The sequence below is a fragment of the Panthera leo genome, chromosome B1, assembly GCF_018350215.1.
Source record: "Panthera leo isolate Ple1 chromosome B1, P.leo_Ple1_pat1.1, whole genome shotgun sequence".
Lineage (NCBI taxonomy): Eukaryota > Metazoa > Chordata > Mammalia > Carnivora > Felidae > Panthera > Panthera leo.
The window spans coordinates 146,718,929-146,733,160 of NC_056682.1; the positions used below are offsets into that span (position 1 = coordinate 146,718,929).

The 14,232-nt window shown below is 38.6% G+C and overlaps 1 protein-coding gene across 1 annotated transcript in view; it reads right to left on the minus strand.

Moving 5' to 3' along the window:
- Nucleotides 1–4,326: 4,326 nt before the first annotated feature.
- Nucleotides 4,327–14,232, minus strand: part of NPFFR2 (neuropeptide FF receptor 2) — a 92,906-nt gene continuing 83,000 nt past the window's right edge. Inside the window, exons 3-4 of the mRNA XM_042934016.1 lie at nucleotides 12,292–12,391; nucleotides 4,327–5,863 (exon numbers count right to left, since the gene is read on the minus strand). Coding sequence (XP_042789950.1) covers nucleotides 5,014–5,863; nucleotides 12,292–12,391 — 950 coding nt within the window. The 3' untranslated portion in view covers nucleotides 4,327–5,013. The remainder of the gene's footprint in view (nucleotides 5,864–12,291; nucleotides 12,392–14,232) is intronic.

Genomic DNA, 14,232 nt, shown 5'->3' on the forward strand with positions numbered 1-14,232 from the left:
CCTTAGTTTATTTTCATTTTTCTTTTTTCTTTCTCCTGTTCAGCTTGATTGCTTTCCATTACTTTGTTCTCCAGGTCGATCTGTTCTTCTGCTTCCTGCAGTCTACTATTTTTTCCTCTCTTATATATTTTTAATGTCACTTGAGTTCTTCATCTCTGGTTGGTTCTTCTTTATGTTTTCTCTTTGCTGAGGGTCTCACCTAGGTCCTCCAGTCTTTTTTTCAAGTCCAGTATCTTTATGACCATTGCTTTATTTCTTTATGAGGCATATTATGTCCATTTCATTTAGTTCTCTTGCTGTGATTTTTTTTCTGTTATTTCATTTGAGACATATTTCTCTCATTTTGTCTAACTCTCTATGTGTGTTTCTCTGTGTTAGTAAAGTCAGCTACATCTCCTGCTCTTGAATGTAGTGGCCTTATGAAGAAGAGGTTCTATAGTGCCCTGCAGTGGAGCATCCCGTGTTCACCAGAACCTGGTGCTTCGTGGGTGTTTCCTATGTGTGTTAAGACTGAGCCACCTTTGTCTTCAGTCCAATTGTGTACAAAAGCTCTCTTTCTCTGTTGTGGGCAGGGTTTGGTCCCTGTGATGTTAGTGGGCCACCTGAACTTCCTTGGGCTTGAGTTGGGTCAGATCAGGGTTTTTCACAACACTGATCTGCAGGGTGCTCTCCCTGTGCTGTGCCCTAAGCTTTTGTTGGTTGGCAGGGCCTGTAGTCAGAACAGAAGTCTGGGTCCCAAAGGGGTATATGTGGGTTTTTTTCCCCCTTTTCCTGGGTAGGAGTCACTTTGGAGTGCTGCTGGTCTCTGCAGTGCCGCTTGCACAATGTCTTGCTTGTGGCATCACTTTGGATTGACTCTTGCTGAGGGTGGGTTGGAGGAGTTGAGCCTACAGGAGAATGTGGGGGGGGGGGTAGGCTGCACGCTGTTAGCAAGGTGTTGTGCTGGTCTGCTGTGGGAGGGAACTGTTGTTCTGGAGAACTCTCGCTGAGGCCCACCTAGGGTTGGCGGGTCTGTGAAAGAGCACAGGAGCTAGGTGTGCTCTTTGCAAGCTATTGTATAGAGTTCTCAGGTCCTGCTGGTCCCTGCAGGTGTCTGTGTATCTAGGCTGGGGAGGGTGAGAGAGGGAAATGGCAGCTACCAGCTTTTTTGTTCTTAGAGAAGTCTCCTAAAGATCCCTGCCCCTCTGACACATACTCTGAGATCAGTAAACAAATCTCCTTCCCATATACCCCAAGTGTTTTTCAAACTGCTGCTCCAACGCTCTCTCTCAGTGGGGCTCTTATGCTGTCTCTTTAAGGACAGGGATTCAGCTTCCTATCACCCTCCAGCTTTCCCAGAGAGGAGCCTGCTGATTTTTAAAGTTCTAGTTGTTCAGTCCCATTGACTGTAACAACTCTCAAAGTTAAGCCCCTTTGGTTTCAAAGCCAAGTATTATGGGGATTCATCTTCCCAGTGGAGGTCTTCTGTGCCTGGGGTGGCTAATGCGAGGTCTGCTCCTCACCATTTCTCATGCCTGTGGACAGTGTTGCAAGTCAGTTTAGTTTCCGACCATGTATCCGCCCTTCCTACCTTTTTAAATGTGGCCTCTTCTCAAAGTTTAGCCGTAGAGTCTGTTCTGCCAGTCTTCGGGTTGTCTGCTGGGTTATTCACACTGATGTGGGTGTTATCTAGGTGTACTCGTGTGGTGAACTTTGAATGCTCCTACTTCACCATTTCACCCAGAAGTCAGACTCATAATTTCTGAAAATATATTTTTTTAAATGTAATTAAATAACTAATTGAAAAGCTAGTGATATAATTCCTGGCAAAATTATTTATCTAAAATTTTAGTCATCATAATACTTCGGATTTCACAGTAAAATCAAAAGTACCCTTGTGAATCCTTCAGTAATATGTTTGTGAGAAATATTTCATGGAAAAACAATAGTTCTTATTGGGGAAAATTTTTTATTTATTTTATTACAATTCACACAGATCATCATGTTTTATCCTAGACGTAATGAAGAATGCAGAGTAACAAATTCATAAGTAAGAATACTTGTTCTGATATTCAATTTACTCAAAATCAGTTATTATTCACCTACACAGTTAGGACAACATGCTGAGCTCTAGAGATATGAAGATTGAAAAGCTGCATCTTTGCCCTCAAAAGCCCAAAATTAAAAGAGGAAGGCAAATACATAAGAAAGCACATATGCAACGTACAGAGAAGTGATGCATAGTTCTTGTCCATTTTTAGCCCACTGTCATTCCTCCAGACTTGAGATTTTCACTTACATTTATTTTTTTCCAGTTTCCCTTTAGTTAGAATTCATATGCTACATCTATGTCAGCCTCCGTAAGTCAATCACTGTGTGACACTTAGGTAAAAGCTGACACACAAGTGCTCAGGGATTATGTTTTTTATCCAGGATTAAGAAATGTGACTTTTTCCACCTGACTATTTAGTACACGTAACAAATTGCACACATGATTATTTGAAGGCTAAGCACGGTTTCAAATGTTTTATGCAATATAACTCATTTAAAGACAAAATTATGAACAGGTACCATTATTACCCCATTTTACAGATGAGGACACCAATGTACAGAGGGATTAAGTAACTTCGACATAATCATGCACTGGGTAACAAGCAGAGAATCCTTGATTTGAACCTGTCTGCCTTGCTCCAGTGTCTGTCATCCTAACTACCACACATACTGCCTTTGTGTCATGCTGGTCTTACTCACTGACTGTGGTGATCCTTGTTCCACATTGTAGTCAAAAACTAAAACACAAAACTTAGATCTGTACTGAAATTCATACAGCTTTTTATACTCTTTGGAGTACAACTTTCTGTATAAGTTCATTGAAGCTGAATTTTTCTTATTTGTTTTGCTGTATTGAACATGTGCTTCATCTGTACATGTATAATTCATAGGCCATTATCTCCCATTAAGGTAATGCACCATAGCACGGTCCCTAAGCCAGGGAGCAGCATGGGCAACACACCTAGAAGGGAGGGCGTTCTCAAACTAGAATCCCTTAAGAAGCTAGTGCTCAAGCCAGGCAGAGGTATGATTGAATGGAAAAACTGCTTAAATACTATAAATAATTTGTATTTTTCTCTTACAAAAAATACACTTCAAACATATCAAAGAATTAACTACAAAAAAGGAAAGGAAGTGTATTTTGTACTTTTGCCATAACACGTTATCACAAATTTAGTGACACCATTTCTGTCCATCTGTGGACCACTGAAACTAAAGAGGCAGGTTATCTGCTTCCAAAACACAACGGTGGTACAAGCATGGAATAACAGTTGTAGATATTTCTGTTCAATAAGGGAGAAAAATGGAAGGAAAAAAGAAGTCACTAATCCCAAGAAAGTCTGAAATCTAGTCAGGCAAATTCCATTAAGTTTAATGCTCTGTGGCTTGTGGCCTAGATTGTCTTGAACAGACTGTTAGTAAAAATATGGATAACCACTCTGCTTGGGAGGACTCAAGAAAATGAGCACAGTAGAGAAAATATATCACTTTAGATAATACCTACATTGTCACAAACAGACTATTGGTGGAAATACACATATGAAAGGGGGTTGAAGTTGATAGAAGGTAGTTAGATGACAAGTAAGGGTGTGGGGTTTAGTGATGATGAATTTCAGGTGCTGACAGAATGTGAGGATGCCCATTAGAAAGTAGGAGTCCAACAAAGTAACCTTCAACGTTTACTGTAAATAGTACTTCGGTAACTGGGGGCAACGGAATAAATGATCAAATTCTATACCTAGACTTCAAAAGTTGTCCTTCCCGATTGTAGGAAATAACACTTTTCATCACTCTTGGCCTGAACCAAGCAATTTTTATTTGCCAAATTATTTATTATTTTCAAATTTTCTAGGGACTAATCTCACCCTAGAATAAAAGCTAACATTTACAGCTATTGCCATTACATAATTGAAACATAGCAGAACCCAAGGGTTTGCAAGTCTCTTTTTAGCAGTGGTATTAGTTTACTAATTCAGTAAGAGTGCTGGATTTAATTGCTGTACCCAGCAGGAAATCTGGAATAATTGGTCTTTTTTTGCACAGACTTTACTAATGATTGTCACACATCTTTGACTCAGCCCTTCAAAGGAGAGTGGTCATTCTCCAATGTTGGCCAAATGTTGCATTACTAAAGGATTTGCTTCTTGGGGTACCTGGGTGGCTCACTCAGTTGAGCGTCTGACTTCAGCTCAGGTCATGATCTCACGGTCTCTGTCTTTGAGCCCCGGATCAGGCTCTGTACTGACAGGTCAGAGCCTGCTTCAGATTCTGTGTTTCCCTCTTTCTCTGCCCCTCCACTGCTCATATTCTCTCTCTTTCAAAAAATAAACATTAAAAAAAAAAAGATTTTCTTCTTTGTCAGAGATTCTATTAGGGGGTCAAACTGGCATCCCAAGTCATCTCTAAGAAATATGGGTTCAGCTACAGCATGAATTTTATTTATGAAAATATTAAGCCAACAATGTTATGATTTCACCAACTTTAACTGTACTCTTTAAAAGAAAAATCAACCTTAAACACAAAGAAATAGTGTCTATTTGCTATTGCGGTTCTTCTAAGAAAGCTAAGTATATTTTAAAAGCACAAATAATTTTGTAGTCTAAAATTTCAACTCCAAAAGCAAAAAGAGAATTGACAAAATGTACTCTCATGCAAATAACTGTCCATTTATTGTCATTTGGAGAAAATAAGTGCATGTGTTATATATATTTGTATACACATAATACATGTTTGACTCCTACCCAACTGGCTAAATTGGAAAAGGTCAGGCTTTGAAAATTGTTCCTAGAAAATGGATTTATCCAGGAAAACTTGTGAGTCTCTACATATTTTATATACCATAAGATTGGATATGAACTATTCCACTTCTGTTCAAAGAGGGCTTTCAGTACATATTTTCTTTAGAACATTCTTAGAATTCAAGTACAAAGCTATAGAAAGCAATAGTATTTCTGTATATAACACACTGTATAGTTAAAATAATCATACCAGCTCTTTTAAAATCTCATTGCTCTGGGTGACTCCCCCTAATTCTTCCATCATTAATTCTTGGTTGGGTTTTTCAGCACTTTTCCTACAAAGCAAATTTTCCTCATGTGAATTTTGAATTGCAGGTCCTGGGGCTAACTGATGAGATGTACTTATGATCACATTGTTTTTAGCTCTTACGGTATAGGTTTCCTTGGGCTTTGCTCTTTTTTGGCAGAGCTGGAAGTGAAAAGCATCTTGGAATGCACGGTGAAAATTCTCATTGAAGAAACCATAAATGATGGGGTTGACGCTGCTATTGCAAAAGGCCAGCCAATGTGCAAACGGGTAGATGTAGATGTTGATAACCCGCAGTTCATTTGGAGACAGGTCAGCATAGTCTGAGAGCATCATCAGTGTCCACAGAGGCAGCCAGGAGAGAATAAAAAGCAGAGCCACAATCAGGAGCATCTTAATGACCTTCTGTTTCTTCTTGGATACCACGTGCCACTGCTCCTGGTTCTGTTTGCCTGTGTGGGGCACTGTCATCTTGAAGAGTGAAATTCCAATCCTTCCATACATGATGACAATGAGGGACAGGGGAGCCAGGTAGATGTTGGCGAACAGCACAGTGGTGTAGATCTTCCTCATTTCCTGATTTGGCCAGTCTTCCCGGCACCAGTAGACTGGACTGGTTTTATTCTGGGAGTTGAGTCTCACTTGGTAATATTTTTCTTCTTGTACATGTAACATTATTGCAGATGGGGACATAATGGCAATGGCCAGGACCCAGATGATCACAATAATGACAGATGCTGTCTTGATAGTGAGCTTTGGCTTAAAAGGGTAGACAACACAGCGGAACCTGCAATTAAAGGCAAACAGCAGTGGACTTGTAACTTTTGACCAAGTTGTGAATTGAATTTAATTCTCCCACTCACATTCCCCTCAAAAAGCATAGAAATTTACCATTAGCAGTAGAGAGGCATGCATTGATGTCTTTTGTAACTGATATAAATTTCAAATCAAACTATGAATAAGTGGAGTATCAGACGCTATTAATAATAAAAGTGATATTGGTAACTAGCATATATTGAACATGAATAGTTAGTATTTTGTTTTAGGCTCTTTTTCATTGGTTTGCATTGATGGTCTTTAAGCTTCCCCATTTACTGGCACAATAGGCTTAGAAAACGTAAAAACTCTTGCCCACAACTACACGTGATTTAAAACAGATAGTTTGGCTTCAGAGACCATATTGTTAAATGCTCCTTTCATGACCTCTGTGCTCCCCTCCCACATTATCTGTGTGCTTAGCCAACTGAACATTAGCAAGATGACATAAACAGAAACTTGACACAGAGGCACCCAACCGAACCACAGCATCATGAGAAATGTTTAAGCATTCTTGTTTCAAGTCACTAAAGTGTTTAAGAGTCTGAGAATTTCCATTATGAGTTCTGATTACTTGCTTTCCAGATGTTCTATGCCCTCTGGTGAGCACGAAAGTTCAATGTCAGTATGTAGAATAATGCTGATTTCATTTTACTGCAATTTTGCTTTTATGACTCTTGATGTTATTATTCATGCTCATTATAATCATACCATAAAGAACTGTGTAATATTTTATATTTTTCAAAGTATTATCACCTAATTAATCTCTGATTTTTGTGATGACTCTATAAAAAGGAAATGTTATGAAAACTATTACTTTCCAGATCAGCAGATAAGAAAACTTAAATTAACATGGAGTTGCTGCTGAGCCACTTAAAAGCTTTATCTGACATATCTTCATATACTAATTAATTTGAACTTTAATTGCTCTATTGTCCTTCATTGCATGGGTAATGTCTGCTATCTTAAACAAGTTTTCTTCTAGTGTTTTTTATTGTTTATTTATATTTATTTGAGAGAGAGAAAGAGCACAAGTGGGGGAGGGACACAGAGAGAGGGAGACAGAATTGGAAGCAGGCTCCAGGCTGTCAGTACAGAGCCTGATGTGGGGCTCGTGAGATCATGCGAGATCATGATCAGAACTGAAGTCAGACACTTAACCAACTGAACCACCCAGGCACCCCCTTTCCTCCCATCTACCTACCTTTAAATTATAGGTAACTTTATAGGCACAATTCTAGGTATTTTGTTCTTTTTTTGCAAACCAACTATTGGGTCTTCAAATATTTTTTCATTCATTCAACAAATATACATACAATATATTCATATATATGTGTGTGTGTGTGTACACACACACACACACATATGTATATGAACAAAAAAGAAGATGCTGTCAGAAAATGGCCAAAGAAAATATTGTGCAATTATGCTAAAATCATGCTGGAGTTTAGATTTGGCCAGTAAGTTACTCAGGCTTCGCTAGAGAAACAGAGTCAACAGTATGCATAAATATATAGAAAGATATTTAAAGGATTGGCTCATGCAATTTGGGAAGAAGTCCCAAGATCTGCAGCTGGCAAAATGGGGACCAGGAGAGCCCATGGTATAGTACAGTTCACATCTAAGGGCTTGAGAACAGGATAGCCACCGATATAAGTTCCAAAAGCTATCAGGCTCACAACACCAGAAGAGCTAATGTTGTAGTTCAAGTCTGAAGACAGAAAAAGACTGATGTCTCAGCAATAAAAGTCAGGCATTTAATTGCAGGAAGGTCAGCCTTTTTGCTTCTTTGTTCTATACAGGCCTTCAACTGATTGAATAAGGGCCAACAATAGTAGGGAGGGCAATCTTTTACTCAACCTATTGATTCAAATGTTAATCTCATCAAAAGTACCCTCATAGACACACCCAGAATAATGTCTGACCAAATATCTGGGTACCACATGGAACAGTCAAGGTCACACATAAAATTTATCACTACAACCAGTTAGGAAAAAAAATCTCAGTATTCTATCTCAAGCAATGGAAGATAGTAGACTTGTTCAAGACCGTTAGCACCCAGAACTGATGGGATTTTTTTCAATATGAAATTTATTGTCAAATTGGTTTCTATACAACACCCAGTGCTCATCCCAACAGGTGCCCTCAATACCCACCACCAACCCTCAGTTTGTTCTCAGCTTTTAAAAGTCTCTTATATTTTGGCTCCCTCCCTCTCTAACCTTTTTTTATTCCTTCCCCTCCTCATGTTCTTCTGTTAAGTTTCTCAGGATCTACATAAGAGTGAAACCATATGGTATCTGTCTTTCTCTCTATGACTTATTTCACTTAGTATAATACCCTCCAGTTCCATCCACATTGCCACAAATGGCCAGATTTCATTCTTTCTCATTGCCAAATAGTATTCCTTTGTGTATATAAACCACAATTTCTTTATCCATTCATCAGTTGATGGACATTTAGGCTCTTTCCATAATTTGGCTATTGTTGAAAGTGCTGCTATAAACATTGGGGTACAAGTGCCCCTATGCATCAGCACTCCTGTATCCCTTGGGTAAATTCCTAGCAAGGCTATTGCTGGGTCATAGGGTAGGTCTATTTTTAATATTTTAAGGAAACTCCACACTGTTTTTCAGAGTGGCTGCACCAGTTTGCATTTCCACTAACAAGAGCGTGCAAGAGGGTTCCCGTTTCTCCACATCCTCACCAGCATCTATAGTCTCCTGATTTGTTCATTTTGGCCACTCTGACTGGCGTGAGGTGGTATCTGAGTGTGGTTTTGATTTGTATTTCCCTGATGAGGAGCAACGTTGAGCATCTTTCCATGTGCCTGTTGGCCAATTGGATGTCTTCTTTAGAGAAGTGTCTATTCATGTCTTCTGCCCATTTCTTCACTGGATTATTTGTTTCTTGGGTGTGGAGTTTGGTGAAGAACTTATGGGATTTAAAGAGTGACTAGATAGAAGTTGGAGAGAGAAGGAAAGTTCAAGAACAGATTGGATGTGTGATACTATCATTCACTGATTTGGGAAAATGAGAAAAGGAGCTAACTTTTTGTTTACTTATTTTGTGGGGGACTGGTAGAGAAGACAAGTTCAATTCTGGGTCTATTTTGAAGTGCTTGTTGTTGGATATGCAGGTGAAGTTATCCAGGGGGGATTTTGAATATAAGTATGAAATTTAGGAGAAAGACTTAGTCTGGAGAAATAGGTTTGGGAGATTTTTTAGTTTGGCTTCCTCTAAGAGCTGACCCTGAGAAAGGCATTCAGATGCAGGTAGTTCAGATGGACATGAAGGTGTGATGGTTTGAAAACATGTCCTCCAAATTCAATTCCCTTCTCTATGAATATGAGCTGGTTTTAGTGACTCACTTCTTTTTACACTTATTTATTTTTGAGAAAGAGTGAGACAAAGCGTGAGCAGGGGAGGGGCAGAGAGAGAAGGAGACACAGAATCTGAAGCAGGCTCCAGGCTCTGAGAAAGCCTTTCAGCACAGAGCCTGATGTGGGGCTCGAACCCACAAACTGTGAGATCATGACCTGAGCCGAAGTCAGACGCTCAACCGACTGAGCCACCCAGGCGCCCCTAGTGACTCACTGCTAATGAATAGGATGTAGAAGTGACACTACATGACTTTCACTGGCACTTAGGACACATGTGCCTTAGACTACATGTAAGAAGGTCAGCTACCTTGAAGCTGTCATGCTATAGAGCCCATGTGGAGAAAAACCAGTAGGAATAAAGTGCCTGAGAAGACTCAGTTCTGTCTCCTAGCTGTTTAAGTCCTCCCAATCTGGGCGCCACCATCAGAGTGGGGTTTTATGGAGCTCCCCTCCCTGATTCCAAGTGGAGCAGAGACAAGGTATATTTCTCTAATCAGGGAATCTGTCCACATCACAGATTCATGAGCATCATGAGCCACTAAATAAGTGGCTTGTTTTGGGAGGTGACTTGTTATATTACAAAAAATAACTGAAACCACAAAGAAATGAAATATGGATTGGAAGGCAGATAGCAAAGGGTATGTCACAGGTGACCATATTTTCATCACTTTTTAAAAGACATAAAACATGACAGACACTGCTGAAATTCTCTTGGTAGTTCTACTCAATCCTTTTCCATTTTACTCAGGAATCTTGACGTTGCCATGTAGCCCTCCTGTCGGGGCACCTGGATGGCTCAGTTGGTTAAGCATCCAACTTGAGCTCAGGTCATGTTCTCAAGGTTTGTGCATTCAAGCCCTGCATTCTTCTCTCTGCTATCAGTGCAGAACCTGCTTCAAATCCTCTCTCTCTCCCCTCTCCCACTTGTGTGCGTGCACATACATGCAGTCTTCTCTCTCAAAAATAAACATTTTTAAAAAATGAACACCAATGTTTATTTCTAAATCTCTAATTAGGAGGCATACTAGAAACCGTGAAAAAGAAATTAGGGGATACTTAATACTAAATGTAATGAAATAAACCTGATAAACTCAAGATTCAAGTAGAAAATACAAAGGATATTACAGTCTTTTAATTCACTGTAAAGATGACATAAATAATTGTAAAATTAAGATATAGTACTACAAATATTCACAACTAAATAATTTAGTAGTAGCACTAGTTAGTAGAAAATAATAGTAGTAACAGGATATGGTAAATTTGGAAATAATTAGCTTCCAAATTTTAATGTAAAAAGATATCTGGCATTTGTTGGCTAGCATATATATATATATATATAAATTTTATTCTTCCTACATGTAAACCAAAAAAACTGGATGTATAAGATGGGTTCTTAAAAACAGATTAATGTTGGAAATAGGATCTACTAGTTGTTTTGCTTTTTTTAATGTCAACAATTCTATTGTATTTTTTAAACACTCTCTCATCTACATGTATGTGTTGCTGACTGGTTAGTTCCTTTTTGGTCCTTTTCCTTGGCTGGGGAGACATCTTTCAGGACATTGTTCAGTTTCCTTCTCAAGTATCCCTTAATTGCCACTGCCTTAACACATGCACACATCCTCTCCCATCTAAGTTGTTACAAAAGTTTAACTCTTTTTCTTTTCTTTAGTCTTAACACAACTCTAAACCCTTTCTACTTGTTTTTCTAAAATGAAAATCTAGTCATTAGTCCCCTACATAAAAGATGTTAGTAGCAGCTCCCTGCTGTCTTCAGGACAAATGGAAGACAGATCCACAGACATGTGTTTTGTTTTGTTTTACAAAGAAAGAAGCTCAAGCAGGCTCCACACTCAGGGCAGAGCCTGATGCAGGGCTCCATCCCAAGACCCTGGGATCGTAAGCTGACCTGAAATGAGTCAGAGGCTCAACTGACTGAGCACCCAGGTGCCCCAGGTCTATCATAGACTTTCTGTGACCTAATGTGCTGTTCCACCCTCCCATGTTCTAGCTGGACTATCTCTCTGTACTTCTCTTGACAAGTATCCTCCTATTTCAATTGCCGTATATATATCTCTGTCTTAAAAGATGCTGTTTCCTCGGTTTCTTTCCAAGGTAAATTTCTGACCCCTCAAGATTTAGACAGATATGACCTTTTCTGTGAATGCAACACTCCCTGTCCTGAGAAGTAACTTGATCACTCTCTCCTTTGTACCATTGTTATGTAAGAGAGTAGTATTCATTAATGTGTCTTGTCTACCTCTACCAGAGTGTGGACTTCTTTAGGAGGTACTTTGTCTAATTTGTTTGAGATGATATACAACCCAGCCCATTACAGGCACACTCAACAATATGTGTAAATGGATTATTAAATTTTACCTTAACATTTGGATACAATATCAGATTTATTTCACATTTTCACCATTAGAAAATTCAATATTCTAGTGTGAAAAATATATAAACTATGCTGTTATGAACTTCAGGTTTGTGTCCCCCAGAAATTCATACGTTGAATAGGGTTGAAACCCTAACCCTTGGTTGTATGATATTAGAAGCCATGACCTTTAGGAAGTAACTAGGTAGAAGAGATCAAGAGGGTAGGTTCCTCATGATAGGATTAATGACCTTTTATAAGAATAGGAAAAGACTAGAGTTTGTGCTCTCCAAGGAGAAGATAGCCTTCTGCAAACCAAGAAAAGGTCTCTCACTAAACACAGAAGATACTGGCATCCTTACCTTGGACCGTCCCGCCTTCAGAACTGAGAAATAAGTTTTTGTTGCTTCAGCCACAAAGTCTATGGAATCTTGTTAGAGCAGCCCAAACTAAGACACGTATCATCCCTAATTATTTAATTCTAAAATATGAAAATTTCAGTAGTTTTATTACTGAACCTTTAGTAGACAGATACACCTTGCTCTTAAAGGATAGATATTATGGATATAGTTTTGGGCAAATATAACCAAATTTGGTAGATAATAAGTTTTTCTCTGGACTCATATTTTGGTGCTGACTTACCTATCCACAGCTATCGCAACTAAAGTAAAGACTGATGCTGCAACTGATATTCCCTGAATGAATCCGCTGATCTTGCACATTGTGCTTCCAAAGGGCCATCCTGAAAGGGAAATTGAAACAGTCTTTGAAAAGATCATACTTTTTTTTTTTAATTTCACGACAAATATGAACAGAAAAGCATGAAATCAAGACTGATGCAACTATTTCCTAAATGATATCCAGGAAACAATCAATGTTTCCCATTATTTTCATTAATATCTCCAGAGCTGTTTTTAGTATAGTGCTATTAATGTCAGAACTCCTATGGTAGTTACAACATTCTAGGCACTGTGGTAAGTGTTTTGTACCTATTTATCTAATCCCCCAAATAGACTTTCGAAGGCTTTATTCTCTTCCTCATGATATAGACTAGCTAATAAACACACATATATCACATACCTTGCCACAGCTGGTTAGCAACATACTTAGGATTTCAATCCCACTTGCATGGTTCCAGAGCCTAAACCATTAACCCTTATGGAATAATGCCCTTTAAATGAGTAAGACAGGAAGAATATTGGTTTTATAATTTTGAAATGTATGTACCCCATAAATCATGGGGAACAGGAGTCACATGTAGAATAAATAAAATTAATATTTATTCATATATAATGTAATGAGACAATTTACCTCAGAGGTACTTTGTTATAGAGTGAATGTTTGTGCTCTACCTGCCCTCCCATCAAATTCATATATTCTAGCCTTAAGTTTCAATGTGTTTGGAAGTGGGGCCTCTGGAAAGTAATTTTATTTAGATGATGCCACAAGGTGGTGCCCACATGATGGGATTAGTGCCGTTAGAAGAAGAGAGAGAAAAAAAAAAGCTTTCTTCTCCAGGAACATGCACAGAAGAAAGGCCATGTGAGCACAAAGCAAGAAGGTAGCTGTCTACAAACCAAAAAAAGGACCCTCACCAACAAGCTGACCATGCCAGCACCCTGATCTCAGACGTCTAGCCTCTGGAATAGAAAGAAAATAAATGTCTTTTGCTTAAGCCACCTAGTCTATAGTATTTCGTTATGGTAGCCTGAGCTGACTAAAACGTATTTCAAGAATAAAAAGCACTTTGCATAAACAAAAATAGTCCATTTGAATTACTTTCTAAGTAAACTTCATTTACTGGAATGTTTATAAAAGAAATTAGTAAAATTATTATAACAGGTTGATATAAACACCCCTGCTATTATAAGAAAGTAATCATATTCTTCCACTAGCAAATATTCTCGTTTCCCAAAAGATAAATTTTAAAAATCTGAGAAAAAAAGAACATTCATTTTCTTTTAAACAGATCTGTAATTTATTTTTTAAAAATATTTGTACCTAATTTAAAATATTCCCAATAATCTAAATGATCCAAGTCTACCAGAAAAACCATTTTGGCATCTATCCAGCTCATGTTAAAATAGATGCTTGAATGACTCTCCTCAATAGAAACCAAAAGTGAACACATTTTCCTAGTCCTAAAATATGTTTGGCTGTTACAGTATTAAAAAGGCAAAAAGGAGTGTCAATAGCCTTTGGTCAAAAATAGAACATATGATTTATCTCATCTCCCTCACTAAATTCCACTGAAATGAAAGCACCAGAGAACAAAGAACTCAAATACACAGAAAGAAAATAAAGCTGGGAAAATGACACAACTGGCTGAATTATGAATAAATACAACCAGATGCCACTTGTTCTTCCCCTGCTAGCAGAAGAATGGAGGTTACTCTCTGAGGAAGTAAAGCAAAGGGGCTCTAGACTCCGAGTCAGCAGGTGCAAGTGTGGTGGGTACCGCAGGTACCACAATGACGCACAAAGATGAAGTGAAAATATATGCTCTGCATGCGGTCCTGCTGCCCAGAGACCCACCAGGCTCTGGAACACAGCAGCCAGTCTTACGACTCCCATGGCAATAGG